This window comes from Hemicordylus capensis, chromosome 15 (assembly GCF_027244095.1).
Source record: "Hemicordylus capensis ecotype Gifberg chromosome 15, rHemCap1.1.pri, whole genome shotgun sequence".
NCBI classification, from domain to species: Eukaryota; Metazoa; Chordata; class Lepidosauria; order Squamata; family Cordylidae; genus Hemicordylus; species Hemicordylus capensis.
Genome location: NC_069671.1, coordinates 6662308 through 6680318, shown reverse-complemented (window position 1 = coordinate 6680318; position 18011 = coordinate 6662308). Strand labels below are relative to the sequence as shown.

The 18011-nt window shown below is 43.8% G+C and overlaps 1 protein-coding gene across 7 annotated transcripts in view; it reads right to left on the bottom strand.

Moving 5' to 3' along the window:
* Nucleotides 1-8341: 8341 nt before the first annotated feature.
* ZDHHC8 (zinc finger DHHC-type palmitoyltransferase 8) overlaps nucleotides 8342-18011 on the bottom strand; it is a 151159-nt gene continuing 141489 nt past the window's right edge. For all 7 annotated transcript variants that reach the window (XM_053279976.1, XM_053279978.1, XM_053279974.1 and 4 more), the window contains one exon: nucleotides 8342-16239. In XM_053279976.1, coding sequence (XP_053135951.1) covers nucleotides 16056-16239 — 184 coding nt within the window. In that variant the 3' untranslated portion in view covers nucleotides 8342-16055. The remainder of the gene's footprint in view (nucleotides 16240-18011) is intronic.

Below are 18011 nucleotides of genomic sequence, written 5' to 3'. Positions count from 1 at the left end.
GATGCACTAAATGACTGTGTTTAAACAGCAAACTCCACATGATGACACTACATTTTGTCAGTTGACTAGAACAAAAAAATCACTCAGAGAAACTGCAGATAACTTAAACCTCTCCATCTAAAAGCTAAACATACAGACGAAATAATTCCTTTGGGTCGCTTACTTTGCATCTGGTCATTTTCTTTGTCTCATAGGAACATTGGAAGCTGCCATATACTTTTTAAAAAATTGTTAGATTTATATAGTGCCTTTCATTATAAACAATCCCAAGGCGGTTTGGGATTGATACTGTCAGACCCTTGGTCTATCTAGCTCAGTATTGTCTACACAGACCAGCAGCAGCTTCTTCAAGGTTGCAAGCAGGAATCTCTCTCAGACCGATCTTGGAGATGCCAGGGAAGGAACCTGGAATCTAGATGCTCTTCCCAGAATGGCTCCATCCCCTGAGGGGAATCTCTTCCAGTGCTCACACTTCTAGTTTTCCATTCATATGCAATCAGGGAAGAACCTGCTTAACTAAGGGGACAAGTCATGCTTGCTACCCCAAGACCAGCTCTCCTCTCTTAATAAATAAATAAATATCCCACACACACCAAAAAAAATAAGGTGGGGATGGTGCCACAATTTCAGCCCACCAATTTCTCCACTTCCATTTCAGGCCTAGATAGATCTTGCTTTGATTTTTGGACAGAAATAACATGATAAATGGGATGCTGACAAAATGGGTCTCCAGACTGACTGTGTGAACAGATTCCATTAAAAGGGACTGTTTGAGACGGTCCAAGAGCCCGATTCAGGTTTTATGCTGTATGAGACTACAGCTGTCTGTACACTTGTATTTGTGTTTTGTGTGAATGACTGTACCGGAATTCATTTTGAAAGTGAACCTGGGCACAGGGCTTTCAAATGCTTGGTTGCAGGTAGGATGTATACTACTGCATTCAACATGTTACATTCAACATAATGTTACAATTCTGCACCTGTGTACGCAGTACACTCTTATGAGTGTTAAACATAACATGTAGATAGGGCTAAGGGGTCATGATCTGCATGTTTGATCACAGTCATTTCCTGTTCATATGTACAAACTATTATGTGATGACCATGCATTACATGATGACCATGCAAGACTAGGAGAGCTGGTCTTGTGGTAGCAAGCATGACTTGTCCCCTTAGCTAAGCAGGAGGATCTGAAAGGGAGACTTACCAACCCACAGAAAAATCAGAATTCTGCTGAGACGGTTGGTTAAATGATAATTTTTATAATTTCAACTAACTGTGGGCAACATCCAGACTCAGTTAGTTATGACTAAGCACCATTGAAATGAGATGAGTTAGTCATAACTAGCTGAAATCCCATTCATTTCCATGGGACTTGTTATGACAACTGAGTCTGTTTCAATTGCCTTATTACTATGGTTCTCCCTGCTGTTTTTACGGCTTCGAATAATGCTTCGTTTATTGCATTGCTATTACCAAGCCTGCTAGTTGTAGTCATGAGGCTCAGTAGCCTGAAAGGCGGAATATGCCTCTTTTAAATAAATAAAAATAAAAATAATTGAAATGTCCACAAACAATGAAGGATGCGTTTGTGTCTATGGGGCAATAAGCTCAACCCTATGTAATTAAGAGCAGCAGAGAACTGAAAACTTGAGGAGTCTGTGATGATTTTCGCTTCCTCTTTCCGTCTGTTGCCAGGGTGACAGTTAGCCCACAGAAAATAGGAAAAAACAAGCAGCATCTCTCTCTGGCAGTCTCTTGTGTGAACTATTAATGAAGGGTGTGAAACACAGGGTGGGGTGATGAGAAGGGGAAAGGCTGTCCTAGAGCCTGTAACAAACAAGAGTGATTTTCTAAAGCAGAATAAATTGTGTCATACTTAATACCCAGTTCTAGCTTAATTTAGCTGCAATTGTGTAACCCCCTTTCCTGGATATATTTGTATTTTTTTAGAGCAACAGTGACCTCTAGGGGTTGGATATGTGTGTTGCACACACACACACACACACACATATATAGGAACAAGCATCTTGCTTTTGAATCATTAGCCTTTTATTTCTTCTTCCGCAGTGAAACTAAACTTGGGCTAAAAATTGGATGTGGAAGGGAAACTTCCATTCAAATTTTCTGTCCAGAATATAAAAGCATGTTGGTTTGCAAAGTCCGGGGTTTCAAAAATTGGGAGTGTGATGCACCCACAGTTAAAACAGGTGTACAGTGCAAATCCGGGCCCATGGTCCCCTTCTGATAATTAAACTGAACCATACACCCCTGCAAGAATAATTATGCATGTTCCATATAAAGTCTGTAATATAATAATACAGCACCTATGAAGGTGGAAGCAGCAGAGAGTTAGGGAGGCCAGGAATGCTCTCTCACTGTGCAGATGCCTCCATGGCTGCACTTCCTTTCTGGAAGAGGTCCTGGAGGAGGGAGGCGCTGATGAGATTCGGGGCTCTGAGCAATTTACTGGGGGCCCGTGACCAGCCCCTGCTAAGTAATTGTGCTTAGGATTGGAGCTTTCATTCCTGCGGTTTACAAAGTAAAATAAACACACATAGTAAAATAAAGTGTGCCCTCGAGTCGGTGTCGACTCGTGGCGACCACAAAGCCCTGTGGTTGTCTTTGGTAGAATACAGGAGGGGTTGACCATTGCCATCTCTCACGCAATATGAGAGGATGCCTTTCAGCATCTTCCAGTATCGCTGCTACCAGATATAGGTGTTTCCCATAGCCTGAGAAACATACCAGTGGGGATTCGAACCAGCAACTTCTGGCTTGGTAGTCAAGCCATTTCCATGCCATGCCATTAGGTAGCTCTCCTAACTCCCACTTAAATCCACAGGACTCAAAGTGCATAATCTGGCTGAATAGTAGCAATGCCCTTTAAAAATATGCAAAATATTTGGATGGATTTACAGTTTGGGGGTAAATTTGGGTGGGGGTATCTTGCTCAAACAGACTTTTTGAAGACTGTAAACCTCTGCTGTCACAGATGCAGAGTGTCTTTTTCAGATTGATTTGAGGGTCATAACCCCTAAGCAATTAAATTAGAATTCTCATTTAATTTGGATCCCTTTATGCTAAAAAAAATTAGAGTATTTGAGATGTTGACAGTCCTTGGGTTTACCATGGGTAGGGAGGGCTGCTGTAGTTAAGATTGTGTTTCTTCCAAATATAAACTTTATATTCTGCTACCTGTCTGTGCCCTCTATAGGGTAGCTTTCCCATCAGGATTGGCCTGGCACCTTCAAACAGACTACTAAAAGCAATCCTAGCAATTTTTAAAAACTTGTTATTGTGAAAAATATTGGGGCAGGCGGAACCTTCCAGAAATAGCTTTGGTCAGAGCTGGCCACCCTGGTTCAACTCCATATTATATCATCGTTTTATACTACCTGATTTGTACATCTCTAGGTGGTGTACAAAGTTTAACACAGTATAAAAAGTCACTGATTAAAATCCATGAAACACAATCAAAACAACCACATAACAGGAAATGCGCTCCCTGTGGAAATCCGCAATTTGAATTCTCGATTAGCTTTCAAGAGAGCCCTTAAAATGTATTTGTCTGGCCTGGCTTTCCAGGGTTTTTCTAATCGGTTTTAATATTCTAACCCGATTTCGGGGCTTTTAATCTCTGTAATTGTTTAATTGTTGTTTTAAAATGTTTTTAAATTATTAATTGTTGTTATATTGTTTTTAATTTTGTAGCTCTTTACTGTTTTAGTGGTTTGTTTTAATTGTAAACTGCCCTGAGCCATTTTGGAAGGGCGGTATATAAATCAAATCAAATCAAATCAAATCAAATCAATAAATAAAAGGGTTATTAAAACAAATTATTAAAATGAATTCTAATTAAAAGCCTGCAAGAACAGGTGAGTCTTGAGGGTCTTTCTGAAAACAATCAGAGGAGGAGATGCTCTTATTTCAGTGGGGAGTATATTCCAAAGTCCTGGGGCAGCCACAAAGAAAGGCTGGTCCCGGGTCACCACCAGATGGGCCAGGCACCTTTTCAAAGCGGTGATTCTCTTTCTTGAGCAAGGGGAGAGCAACTGGCCCTATCTATCCCCAGCACAGCATCCCTCCAGTGGCTGCCGGTGGTGTCTATCTTATGTTTCTTTTTAGATAGTGAGCCCTTTGGGGACAAGGAGCCATCTTATTTGTTTGTTTGTCTTGATTGTTTATATCTATGTAAACCGCTTTGGGGACTTCTGCTGAAAAGCGGTCTATAAATATTTGTCAACGTCATCTTCGTCTCCAGAAGATCGTAACAGGTGGCAGGGTTCATGGCAAAGAAGGCACTCTCTTACAATTTTTCTCTTAGCAAATTTATCTGGAGAAGCTACAATTCTGAACTCAGTGGTATTTCTAAAAGGGGACGTACGTTCTGAAGTTAGACCCTCTTAGCAAACAATGTTTCCCTGTTAAGTCTGCTCGGTATGCGATATAAAATGGACAGGGGTCCATTTTTGGAAGGGTGGTATAGAAAGCAAGCAAACAAGCAAACAAACAAACAAATAAAATATGGCTACACATCAAGCAGCATGAGATACTCAAATCCTGTGATGGCACCACGCCAGACAGTGGGTGAGTGTGCCTTTTATACATATTCTGCCATTTAGGACCCCCCCTCCACCTACCCCCACAAATAAACATCTAGCACATCAGGCATGAAGGTTGTAGCCCAGCCGCTCCTTGCTGGGTTCATTTTCAACTGGCAAGAAATACAAATACGACGAATATTTATATACCTCTTTTCAACAAAAAGTTCCCAAAGTGGTTTGCATCTAAATGAATGAATGAATAAGCCTCCCTGTTGCCAAATCCCTGTCACAATCCAAAAAGGAAACATAAGACAGATACCAGCAGCAGCCACTGGAGGGATGCTGTGCTGGGGATGGATAGGGCCAGCTGCTCTCCCCCTGCTAAATAAAGGGAATCACCACTTTTTAAAAGGTGCCTCTTTGCTCAGTTAGCAGGGAATTTCTTTACATAGGGGAGGAATAAAAGATATTATTCACCATTACAGTTTAAAGTGATACAATCCTTTTCAATCCGCTTCGGATAGCAGGTGAGGGGGAGTCACATTTTTAATGCTTTCGCAATCTGCGTGCAGGAATCTTAATTTTAAAAAAATCTTTATTAAAAATTTTTTTAAAAAATGTACGTGATTAGAGAGGTGTTTTAATGTGTCTTACTACAGCCTGATGGTTTTTTAAATTGTAACTGGATTTGTTTTAATGTTTTAAAAATTCTACATTGCATTTTATTGTGTTACATTTTATATTACTGTTATTGTTTTACTGTTGTGAGCCATCCCAGGCAGTATTGTACTGGATGGCCAGAATGTACATATTTTAAATAAATAAAAGGGCTTCAACAAGCGTATGAAAAAAGCCATCTTGTGAGAAGGTCTGTGTTCCCAGGGATGGAACATCATGTAGCAGGAGGCTGCAGTTAACCGCCTGGGAACAGCAAGATAAAAGAAGAGGGTTCTCATAACATCAGGACGTCACTCTCATGGCATATTAGCCACAAGCCTGCCTAAACTGAAAACGCATTATGAAAGCCCTCTTAGGAACATGATTGGCCACTTGCTGCTTCTAGGGCAGGCCTGCTCAACTTCGGCCCTCCTGCAGATGCTGGCCTACAACCCCCATAAGCTCTGCTATTGGCCATTGTACTTGGGGATTATGGGAGTTGTAGTCCAAAAAAACAGCTGGGGGGGGGGCAAAGTTAAGCAGGCCTGTTCTAGGGCATGAGGAAAGCTCCTATGGGCACCTGGGTTAAAATGGCAGTCATGCAGGTGGGGGTCAAGGGAGCAGTCACACACACACACACACACACACACACCACCATGGAAGGGGGAAATTGTAGAAGATGCAGCTAACAGAATGTTGGTCCATACTTCAAGTTATGTTGAATGCGTCATTTGGAACGATGCTCTTAACATTGCTTTCATAAATAGCAGCGGGATGTGTGGTGGGGGGAAGGATATGGATTAGGATAATGAAATGGGGGAGGCCAGCTTTAATTAAGATGGAGACAAGGATAAACAGAGGGAAGAATATGTGTTTTGTTTTATAGTTACACACGGACAGTAAGGTATGGAGCTTAAGGGCTGAGCTACATGTGCTGAGGACCTGCAACTGGAATTCTGTAAAAAAAATTCTGTGAGTGGAATTCCAACAAAAAGAAATCCTCAAAAAAAGCAGCTGCAGGGAGGGGAATCTGGATCAGGGCCACAACACAAGGGAGAGGAGGATTTAACCCTTTGTTCCCCTGCCAATTCCTCAACCGGAATCACTGCAGCTTTCCCTCTGTAAAGGAAAACTTACAGGAACTCAAAAGTCTTCCCGAATGGGGCAAATAGCAGGTTTTGGAAAGAGGGTTAATCAAGTTGGGAATTTGGCATGAGACAAACAGATAAACCCCACCAATGTTGTGGTCCTCCTGACCAGATCACCCACTCCTCGCTGGTTTCTTAAACAACAAAAACAAAAACCATGCTTCTCAAAAAGCAAAACACAAAACACCTAGCAAAATTCCTACCACGCAAGTTCACGGAATGTGCAGTTTGGCAGACAGGGGTCGTGCCGAAGAGATAATAGGGAGAATTTTAATGCTGCCCAAGGAAATGGGTCTGCCTGAATTATATTGCAAATTCATGGAAATTAAAAGCATTCTAATCAATTTAGGAGGTTTCAGAAAATCTCAGCCCACACATAAAAGCCTTGAATCATAGGATAAAGAACGGGCTCATTTTTTATCACTCCAGTGCAAGGCAATCTAATCCCCGGCCTTCTTAAGCAATGCCAGTTTTTATATGTAATCAGATATCCCGAACGCTTGTGGGAGGGAAATCCTTCTCTCAGAAGAGCCATTCAGATTGTCTGGACTGTTTTGAAATATTGAAACAGATGTGGGGGTCGGAGGGGGGAGATGCTGCCGAGGGATAATTTCCAGACACAAAACTCATTCGAACCTTTTATATCTGGTTTCCTTCCAATTGTAAAGGATTTAGCAACAATAAATTGTACAAATGCATATATTTCAACATGAATGGCAAGCAAGTCTGTTTCAAAGCGCCAGACACTGTAACATTTGAGCAATAGTTAAAAATAGATCCGTCAGGCATGTGCATACATTTACACAAATCGCAATTTATGAATGGTCCTGTCCAAATATTTGTTTAAAAATTGACATTGATTGGCATTCAGTGTAACTAGATCATATTGTATGCTACACAAAAGTCTTCCAAGGTGGGGAAAGAGAGAATTTTAGATCTTCACACATGCACTTTTGGATGTACAGGCATAAAGGCACTGGACAACGATGATAAATAAATAATAAAATGCACGTGTTAGTCATGACTAAGCACCTTTGAAGTCACTGAGACATTACAATTCATGACTAACTTAGGCTGGATGCTGCCCACTGGCTTTAGTACCTGTTAGCCTGGTTCACACAACCATTCCAATCTAGGTTTAATGTTACAGGCAACTCCTGCCTGTAGGCTTCCAGCTGGTGGGCCACTGTGTGAAACAGGATGCTGGTCTAGATGGGCCTTCTTGGGCCTGATCCAGCAGGGCTGTTCTTATGTTCTTAATGTGTGCCAACATTCATGTGATTGTGTGAACCCACGCCAAGGCAAGAATCTCAGTTTTGTCTTGCATAAACCACATTGGCAATGGCATGGGCTCCCATCATGTGGAGATCAGTAGCCACATTAAACCTAGACTGGAAGGATTGTGTGAACCAGGCCATTATAGTTTCCCATCATTTGCCTGAAGACAAAATTAATTTCAACATGGCTACGTATTTCATAATCATGGGATTTTAAATTTCCAAAGGATTTTAGATTTCCAAAGGATTTCTAGTCCCTGCTCAGTGTGCAGGTATCTTCTGCAGCATCCTGCCAGATGACCAACCAGTCTTTGTTTGAAAACCTCCAGCAAAGGAGAGGCCTCCACTGCACGAAGCAGACTATTCCACTACTGAACAGCCCAGAGTTAGGAAATTCCTCCCTTCATCTAGCCTGAATCTGCTTCTCTGTATTTCAACCCATTGGTTCTAGTCCTGTTCTCAGGAGCAACAGAGAACGTCTTCTACGTGACAGTCCCGATATTTAAAAATGGCCCTCATAGCAACCCTTAGTCTCCCCGTTTCCAAGCTAAACATACCCACCTCTAACTATTCTTCATCGAACTTGGGTTTCCAGACCCAATCACCATCAGTTGTCTCTGGTTGGACTGGGCCTTATGTTGTGGGTGATATGTAAGATAATTTTGTATCTGGCACTTTGTGATCAAAATGAACACACACGGTCACTCGAAAATCTGAAAAATATATACATATGTATTGAGAGCCACAGAAATGAGAATTACAGACAGATAATTACAGGAGCTCCACAAAGCCTGCACAGATACATTCCAAAAAGTCAAGGTAGTAGAACAGGTGAAATAGAGACTGTTAAAGATATCTCAACACAAGGTTCTCGAACAGTGCACTTGAGAGCAACATTTACCTCTGATCTTTCAGTCAGTTTTGTCTGTCTGTCTTTCGGCTCCAAAGTAGACCAACCAAGCAGTGCAATGGCCACCATGAAATTCGTCCTTCTGTGGTCCTCACCTAGAGAGGCTCCCAACCATACAATAATCCTGGGCAAATATTTACATGACCCTGGTTTCGCTTTTCCAAGAAAGCCAACTTTGCTGCATATCAGATTTTCGACATTAAAGCATACATCTGCATAGTTTTTACAGTTGAGGTTATCTAACAAAAGAAAGAGTAGTTGATTTCCATTTGTATATACAAAGCAATAAAGGCTTTGGAAATCTCTTTGATACCTCTGAAGACATCTCTGAAACCTTATCAGCCATTCCCATGAAAATATACATCCCTAAGGAATGCTCTATTCTCCCTCCCTTAACACTGCAAAAGCCCCTCTTTTTGTCTTCCTCACCAAATTTTTAGCATATCAGGGCAAATTCTGGTATTAAACTCAAGCCGGAATTTAGCACATGGAGTGACTCTTAATCATGTCCTCGTGCCACTGTGATCCAGACAAAGACGTAAAATGTTAAGGCTTCAAGTTCAAAACGGAACAAAACAACCCTCTTTTCATTTTGTTGCAAATATAAAACACATGTCATGACAGAAATCTCAGCTTTTCTTCCCATACAGCAAATTCAAGGTATAAAACTGCAGCTCATCCAACAAGAAATCAGTGATCTTGTTAGTGAAATGACAGAGTTCTTTGAGAGACAGAGGGGAACCTGGGGGCACAATAAAAAAATGATAGCTGTTTCTTAAGCAAGGTGGAGACGTTGGAGGTTGTTTGAAGCACAGAGGAAACAAAATAGAGGATGACTAAACATATTTGCCTGTTGCGGATTCTTTAATGCAGTTGTGTCTATCCTGATCATAAAATAGAATTCATGGCGGATGTGGGAAGAAAGAGGTGATACAGAGACACCCTCAGCATGATTCTGCTGTGATGTGATCCCATAAGCACCTACTCCTAATTTACTCATCAGGATCCAGGAAGCAGACTAAGTTTGTTCTTTATTTTATCCAGTCAGAAGCTAGAGAGAGAACCTGGGTGAGAGCCATGATTTCCTTGAGTTGGACTAGACGTCTGTTTTCCCAGTTGGTACGAGTTATTTAGGGTGGCGTGAAGATGTGTGAACAGAGTGTTTTGAACTGAGCTTTGCATCATTGGGTGCCTTGTACTCCAGCATCTACGTGTTCAGCGGGGCAATATCAGGAAGAGGAGAATAAGGAAAGAGAGGTGACCGACCCCCTCCACTCAGTTTTGTCTCCACCTAAATTCAACTGGTTTTATTGTCAGCGCTCAAGGGAGCTAATTGATATTGAGAGATGCAGTCCTTCCTAGGTTTTCCAATCACCTTGGTGAAGACAAACCCTATGGGATCTAATTCTGAGGGAGTCAAACTGGCACAGATGAATTGTAAACTATTATGGGATATAACCACCCTGTTTTATTAGGGTGCAATAAGCCAGCTCTTGCTCCACAGATGTGACAGCACTGTTACACACCCTAACCACTTTTCCCGCCCGCTAAGGCATACGCACATGCACACGCTCACAAGTTTTCTGATGTCTGCTCAGTTCATTTTAGATCCCGCTCAGGTTTAATTAGGAAGGCCCCATTCTGAATGCACATGTGCACACATTGCCATGATACTGCCACCCAGAACAAAACTCATTCCGCACAGAGATGAAAAAAATATATTAGAGGGATCACTGACCCTTACCCTGGCACCCACATGGGACTGAATGCAATGACTCTGATTCAAAAAATAAAGTTACCGACTTTGCAACCTGGAGACTCCCCCCCCCTTTAAATCCACTGCTGATCAGAAGATGAGACGGCAGTGGCTTCTCCTGTCTGGCCCACCCTTCTTGCCTGCACAGAAGCCGCTGCCAGTCAGGGCAGACAATCCTGAGCTAGATAGACCAATGGCCTGACTCAGTATAAGGCAGCTTCCTATATTCATTTTCCTGCATTCAACCTTAAGTGGTGCGGTGGGGAAATGCTTGACTAACAAGCAGAAAGGTTGCTGGTTCGAATCCCCGCTGGTACTGTATCGGGCAGCAGCGATATAGGAAGATGCTGGAAGGCATCATCTGGTACTGCGTGGGAGGAGGCAATGGGAAACCCCTCCTGTATTCTATCAAAGGAAAAAACCACAGGGCTCTGTGAGGGCCAGGAGTCGAAATCGACTCAATGGCACAACTTTACAGTCAACCTGGCAACCCAATCCACACCATACAAAGATACAAATCCTGCTGATATCTGTGGGTCTTACTCACAAGTAAATATATTTCAAATCAGGACTTCAGACAGAAATAGGACTCAACTGGGTGCCTCCGCCATGTTCGGGTTATGGTAATCTGTCGACGCCGACTTCCCGGAAGATTTGAATAATTTACTGCCATCTTCAGGCCATTCAGGCTATTTTAAATGCAAACCTCAAAGAAGAAAGATCAGGACTATCATAAGCCTATTAATATGAAATGTATCTCCATATCCCAGAGGAGTCTTGCCTCTAGATGTAACAAGCTGCCGTCTGCAATTTGTGTGTGCATGTATCCGTCTTACATCTATACCTAATAATATGCCTCCCAGATGCATTCAGCACATGTCCTCCTTATCCCTTGCACTATGGCTAACTCAACTGGGCAATTAGATGCTTTGGATCATTATTTTTTAAATATACAAATCAATACATATGGTGTCTGTATGTTAATGGGTTTGAGCAGGGATTTAGAAAGCTCCTCTCATCTTTCTTCCCCGCCTCATTAAAGGGTACCTCTATGCTATGAACACGATATAATTTAGACTGTGTTACTGGGACAGGGATTTGTGATTGTTAATTTGAGGTATGCAAAGCCCCTTGTTTCTTAAGGAATTGCACATATATTATCAATATCATCAGGGGTGAAGAAATGTTGGCTCAGTTTATCAGCCAGACAAAATATTTTACTCATCAAGCTATGTTGGTACATTGCTCATCAGGACTTTTTCTACTTGTCAGGTATCATTTTTCACTCATCACAGACTAGTAGACTAGTAGATTTCTGCAGCCCTTGATATATAGCAGGAATGGCCAACTTGAGGTTCTCCAGCTGCTGTAGGACTATACTTCCCACCATCCTCAGCGGCAATGGCCATGCAGCTGCTTTTTTCTGCATTTTCAATTCTGTGTTTTTAATATTCTTGCAGGTGGACATACTGCATAACAAGCAGGACCATATAAATACATAAATAATAAACATGTGATGCAGGCATATATATCTGCACCCATGCTCTCCCGGATTTCTGTGACCCTTCCACCCTTTTTTCCAATGGGAGGATTATGGGTGTTATATGCTAATGGGCTCTGAGAAGAAGGGGAAAGCTCTCCTGCCCCTCAGACAGTGTTTTGGGACTGGACATAGTGTGAATTGTCTGTACATGCTCCTGAAATCTTGGCCTAGAGTTAATCATTCAGACAATACATTGGCACTTATCTGAGAACACAGGAGCAATGCACACGAGTGCTTCTGGGTCTTGACACTGTAATGTGAAGAACGACCACACCATTAGACTCCTCAGCCCAGGAAAAACAACAGGGCCAGTTGCTGAAGGACACACAGATTACTGGGGGCAGGGTGGGGGAGAAATCAAGTCACAATGTGTTTTGAGAGCTGTGTGCCATCAAACTATAAGAAGTCTCACACTATTCCCATGAAAGCGTTTGTGGGGTTGTCTGGAGCTTGGGAACACAAGAAGCTGCCTTATACCGAGTCAGGCCTTTGGCTCATTTAGCTCAGTATTTTCTACACTGACTGGCAGCAGCTTCTCCTAGGTTTCAGGCAGGAGTCTCTCCCAGCCCTACCTGGAGATGCCAGGGTTTGAACCTTGGGTCTTTTGCATGCCCAATGGAAGCTCCACTACTGTGATATCTTTTCTCTAGTAGATCTTTTCATTTGGGAAGACTGGGAGCCCAAGCAAAATAGGACTTTTAAATAAAATTGAAGAGGGACAAGATAAGGATTCAAGACCTTGTCCACACAGAAATTTCCCGCACTCTGGAATCAGCGCTACTGTGGTCAGTCAGAAGAACAGACAGTGTCTGGGAGAAGCACCAATATCTTTTCTTACCAGGACACTCGTACAATGTGTAAAGGACACCAGCCATGCTGACAGCAAAAACCAGACAGGCTGCTGTCATCTATGTGGATCGGCAGGGAACCAGTGTCTGCTGAAATGCTCATTACATCTGGACCCAGAGGGATTGGGAGTGCTGGAATAAAACCTTCAGTCCCTGAAATTAGAGCTGTTTAAAATCAGGAGCTCCAACCGGCCTCCTGTGACAAAATGTGGGGGATCCTAATCATAAGTTTCCCATGTCACATCACATCTCCTTTGAAATACACACACACCAATATACAAAACAGCTCTGCTTGGGATTGTCATTGAAAGGAAACTGATTTTTCTTCCATGATATTAAAATGTCCTCTTCCCCAAGCTGGCTATTTGCCCGGTGGGGAGAAAGTATGTCAGCCAGCCACTTTTCACCCACACAGGGCAGGTTCAGAGGGCAACAGTCATGTGTCAAAAGGCACGGGGTGGGGGGAGGGTTAGCTCTCCTTTCCCAGTGCTCTGATCCTTCCAATCCTCCCCTCACCAAGTTATTTATTTATTTATTCATTCTAAACCATAGAATATGCTACACACACCTCACACACTTGCAGGGCTGGCCCGAGGATAAAGAGCACCCTGGGTGAGGAGTGACTTCAATGCCTGCTCCCCAGGGTTGGTTTATCGCTGTTAGGAGCATAGGAAGCTGCCTTCAAAGGGTTTGCGGGCTGCTCTCCCACAGGTGATCCTCAAGACAGCCCTGGGCAGCTGGATCAGATATCCAGGAAGTTCAGGATCAGATATCCAGGATGTCCCCCGGAAGTTCCAGGATACCCTGCGCGAGTGTGCGGGGCATCCTGGAGAGACCCCCAGGGCTAGGAGGCTTGTTTCAGCCTCCCGGCGGCGGGGGCCTCCTTTTGTATTGCCATGGCATGGAGCCACGCCGCAGCAATACACGATAAAAAAGACGGGGTTAGCGGAGTGCTCACTCCGCTAACCTCGTCTAAGGGGAAGGGGAATTAGGAGGGTTTGCTGCCGGGAGCCGCACAGCTCCCGCGGGAGCAGACGATCAGGCAAAAGCGGGCTTGGCTCCCTTAGCCCGCTTTTGCCTGATCATGAGAATCTCCTCACTGAGTCAGATCATTGGGTCCATCCAGCTCAGTACTGTCTACACGGCCCGAAACCCCAGAGCACTGCTGCTAGTCAGAGGTCTTTCCCCCTCCAACCTGGAGATCCTGCCAGGGAGTGAACCTGGGTCCTTCTGCGTGCAGAGTGGATGCTCTACCACTGAGCTACAGCGAGGGCTGCCATATTCCGGCTTTCCGAATCTGGGTGCCTAATTTGCATATTATGTACATTAGCTTGAAAATCATTTCTGAGTCAAATAGTGACGGCATGTTTTGCTCCATAGCTCCACATTCTACAAGGGCGAGAGCTTAGCATTTTTTTAAAAAAAATGAAAGCTAAAATCCAGGCGAATCTGGGTGGGTTAAACAATCTGGGTGAGATGCTTAAAATCTGGGCAGAACCCGGAATTTTGGGGGGCATGGCAACTCTAGCTACAGCCCCATCCTCACATGTTGTGTAGCTTGCGCAAGCTCAGCGCAGTGTCCCCTTGAGGTAGGTGCCCTGGACAACTGCCCAGCTTGCAAGTGTAGCTCTGCCCCCACTTCACATCTAGATTGGCCTTCAAGGAGAGCGAAAACAACATTTTGTAGAAATACAGCTTTTAGCCTCCTGATCCTTTTAAAACTTCTCTTTTGAAAAAATTCAACTTGGTGCAATACTTCTGAATTTTTAAACTCATAACCTTTGCTGATGAATTTTAAGGCAATAATGGAAAGTATCTAGTTCCTAAATGCAACACTTTCCCACATCATTTCTCTTAAAAAAATAAAAAAATAAAATAAATAAATAAATCCCCAAATCCAACGGTGTCTGAGATGGATGTTGCTGAAAAGAACCACGGTGCATTTTTGCAAACAACTTGCTTGAGGATTTTTGTCTCCAAATTCATTTCGGTTCTAGTCCGCATGAATTTCCGTTAAAGTGAAAGCAAGCATCGGAACACACCTAACTGTCTCAAAATATTTAGGGCTCGTAGAAAACTCACTGGTCATCAAGCAGGCAGCAAATTTATCATCTACAGACATGTGCTTGGCTGACAAACACACACAATCAATCAATCAATCAATCAACACACACATACACACACACAGCAAATTTAACCAGATCATAACAACCTTGCGCTGAGATTATACACACTGAATCAGTGCAAGACAAAACACTGTATTACAGCCTATCTCCCAGAGCACAAAAGAGGAGGAGGGAGGACAGCTGTATATAATAATAGGTTAACCATCGGAATATTTAATTTTCTTCTTCTTCTTTTGAGTAAGTCCGGCTAAGGAAAAACCCACCCAATGAATCCAGTGGAAGTTCCATACTCATGTAAATGTCCTAGTACATGAATAAAAAAATTCATCGTGTGCCCAGAATTTCATACATGGTCAAGAGTGGTAATGGGACAACCAAGAACTGCGCCTTTCCCTCCTTTGTGCCTAGAGCAGTCTCTAAAAGGTTGCAAGATGGCGGAAGGGCACTTGGGTTCCTGGCCCTCTTCAACTGAAGAGGAATGCAATTGTTGGCATTCTCTCACACATGCACCAATGCAGAGACCTATGCGTGCTCATGTATGGAAGTGAATTTCTTGTGCGTGTGGGCTTTCCCATTCATTCCAGTGGAGGAAGCAGATACAGATGCATGAAATGATGGTTCTGCTTCCTCCCTCAAAACGAATAATAAGCCACTGCGGATGAAGGAACATCTGCACCCACAGAAAACTGCTGAAAGGGAGTAATAGACTGCTACATACCCTACTCTTCCAAGGAATCCAGTATTTATCATGGATAGCTGTTGAGCCCTGTTGCTCCTTCATATTACTTGCCATCAAACCTGAAGGGACAGGGGGAAACACTGAACCCAAATGAACTGCTTTTAGACCACAGCACAACATCTACATGACAGGATTTGCTGGACAGACAAACGCACAATGGCTTTTCCATTCTCTTCTGCAAAAGCAAGAGTAACTTAGAAATTGTGGCGCCATACATCGGTAGATGGTTAGGTCTGTTCCCAACTGTCTGTTCCAGAGAGGTTCCAATGAACTGTACAAAGTTTATTCCTTCAAGAATAAGGCTGCAGCTGGTTTTTGGCCAAAAGAAAAGAGAGAGAATAGTTCATTTTTGTTTTTTAAAAACAACCCCGTGAAATAAAAGAGAAATGACTCCATCAGCTGCTGCTCCTATTTTTCTTCTTGTTGGTATTATTGTCTGAGTCTTCACAGTGCACCTAGTTTCACGGCTGGGTTTGAGGATGGCTCTATCTTACGAACTTCTATTTATACTGAAATTTCATAGGTTGTTCCACCCACTCCGGAAACCTTCTTAACATTTGAGTGTCTAGCGGGGCTGACGGGGGTGCCTTGGGAACTAGACGTTGAACCTAGTCGACACTCCACTCTGGAAATTCCTTTGGGCTGTCCATTAATTTTACTGTGAGGTGTCTTCAGTTGGATGTCCTCCCTGTGTGGGAAGAAAGACAATGGGATTAGGAGTTAGTAGACAGAAAGCTGTGGTAACCAAAGATCAACACAAACATCCAAGAGGATGTTTATGTCCTGATTCTGCAAAGAACTTATGAACAGTTTCCAATACACTTTCCCAAATGCCACTTTCAGTGCATATATATGTAAAGAACACTCACCCTGTTTCATTCAGATATGCAGAATAAACTCAGAAGAAAACAGTTCTGTGTGTTTTCAACACAAGCTGGCTGTCCATTACACTGATTGGCTGAAAATCAATGATGTCACTAATCCACTCATTCCGTGGACTAGTTTTCCAACATTTAAAAACTTGATTTTTCTTGTTTGTTAAGAAGACAATTGTACATTTAATTGTATAACTGTATATATGGTGCCTTAACATTTTTTAAAAGGGTGACAGCTGCTTCACATGTGCAGCCAAGACCAGGCTTGCATGTCAGAACAGTCCCACCGTAAGCTGAAAGTATTGCAATGTTATCACTGCTCTTCCTTCTCTAGGGGCGTAGAGCTTGTCACAAATCACAATGAGCATGCATCCCCAAAGATGGTACTGACGTGACCCCAGCGGCCTCATGTCCTAACTGTATGTTCCAGTGTTTACATGTTAGCATGACCAGGCTTGCCATCTGCAAATGTTTGGTGCTGGTGGTGGTAAGCCCCTGGAAAAAGAAGTTAGTCTTCTCCAGCGCAAAGAGGGTGACCAGCCACCAAAAATGCCAATTTTAAATGGGCATCTGCTAACAGAAACAGGAAAGCACACAGCTGTAACATCATTTAAAGTAAAGCGCTACATTTCCCAGAAACTGCGCCCTTTTCTCATAAGCAGTGAGGAAGGGCAAGAGGGCTAGTGGAGAGCAAGCCTGAAAAAGCTTGCCTCCCCACAGACAATCCGGTCCTGTCCTTTGGGCGGGCAATCTGCCGGCTGACAATTACCGGCTGCTGCTGGCAGCTCCGAGGGCTGGGGTACCGGACGCATCGCCCCGCATTGCCCCGCCCCCCCAGAACTCCCATCATGCACCACATAAGTATGTGGTGCATTATGGGGATCCCCCCTCCCCGCCATGAAACTGTCTGGGAGCCCCACCTGAGGCTGGCAGACAATCGGTAAAATGGGGTTAGGAGAGCGCTCGCTTTCCTAACCTCATTTTGGAGGGTAGCTCCGTAGGCGGGTTTGCTGCTGCTGCGCCACGGGAATTGGGCCTGATCCCGGAGGTACACATGTACATGCAAAACCGGGCTGGGCTTCCTTAGCTCAGTTTTGCATGAACATGTTAATGAGGGTATTCTCACGATCAGTGGAAAGCAGGCTAAGGGAGCTTAGCCTGCTTTCCACGGATCATGGGAACCACTGCGGGCAACCCGCTTAAATACCCCTCCCCTTAAACAGGGTTAGCGGAGCGAGCGCTCTGCTAACCCAGTGCTTTTTAATCGCGTATTGCTGTGGCACAGCTCCGTGCTGCGGCAACACATGAGGAGACCCCCGGCTCGGGGGTCTCTCCAGCTTGCCGCCCCAGCATGCCCCGATCCCTGCAGCCGCCGCCGGATCCGTGATGGAGCCGGCAGTCGTGTGGGCGGCTGATCCGGCCGCCCAGGGCTGCCATAGTGATCGTCTGCGCGGAGAGCAGGCTAAGCCCGCTCTCCCTGCAAACCCCCTTCCGGCGAGTTTCTCTGATCGTGAGACTCACCTCAATATCTTCACTGTAATGCAATGCAATAATGGTTGTTTCCTACATTATAGACCATTATTCA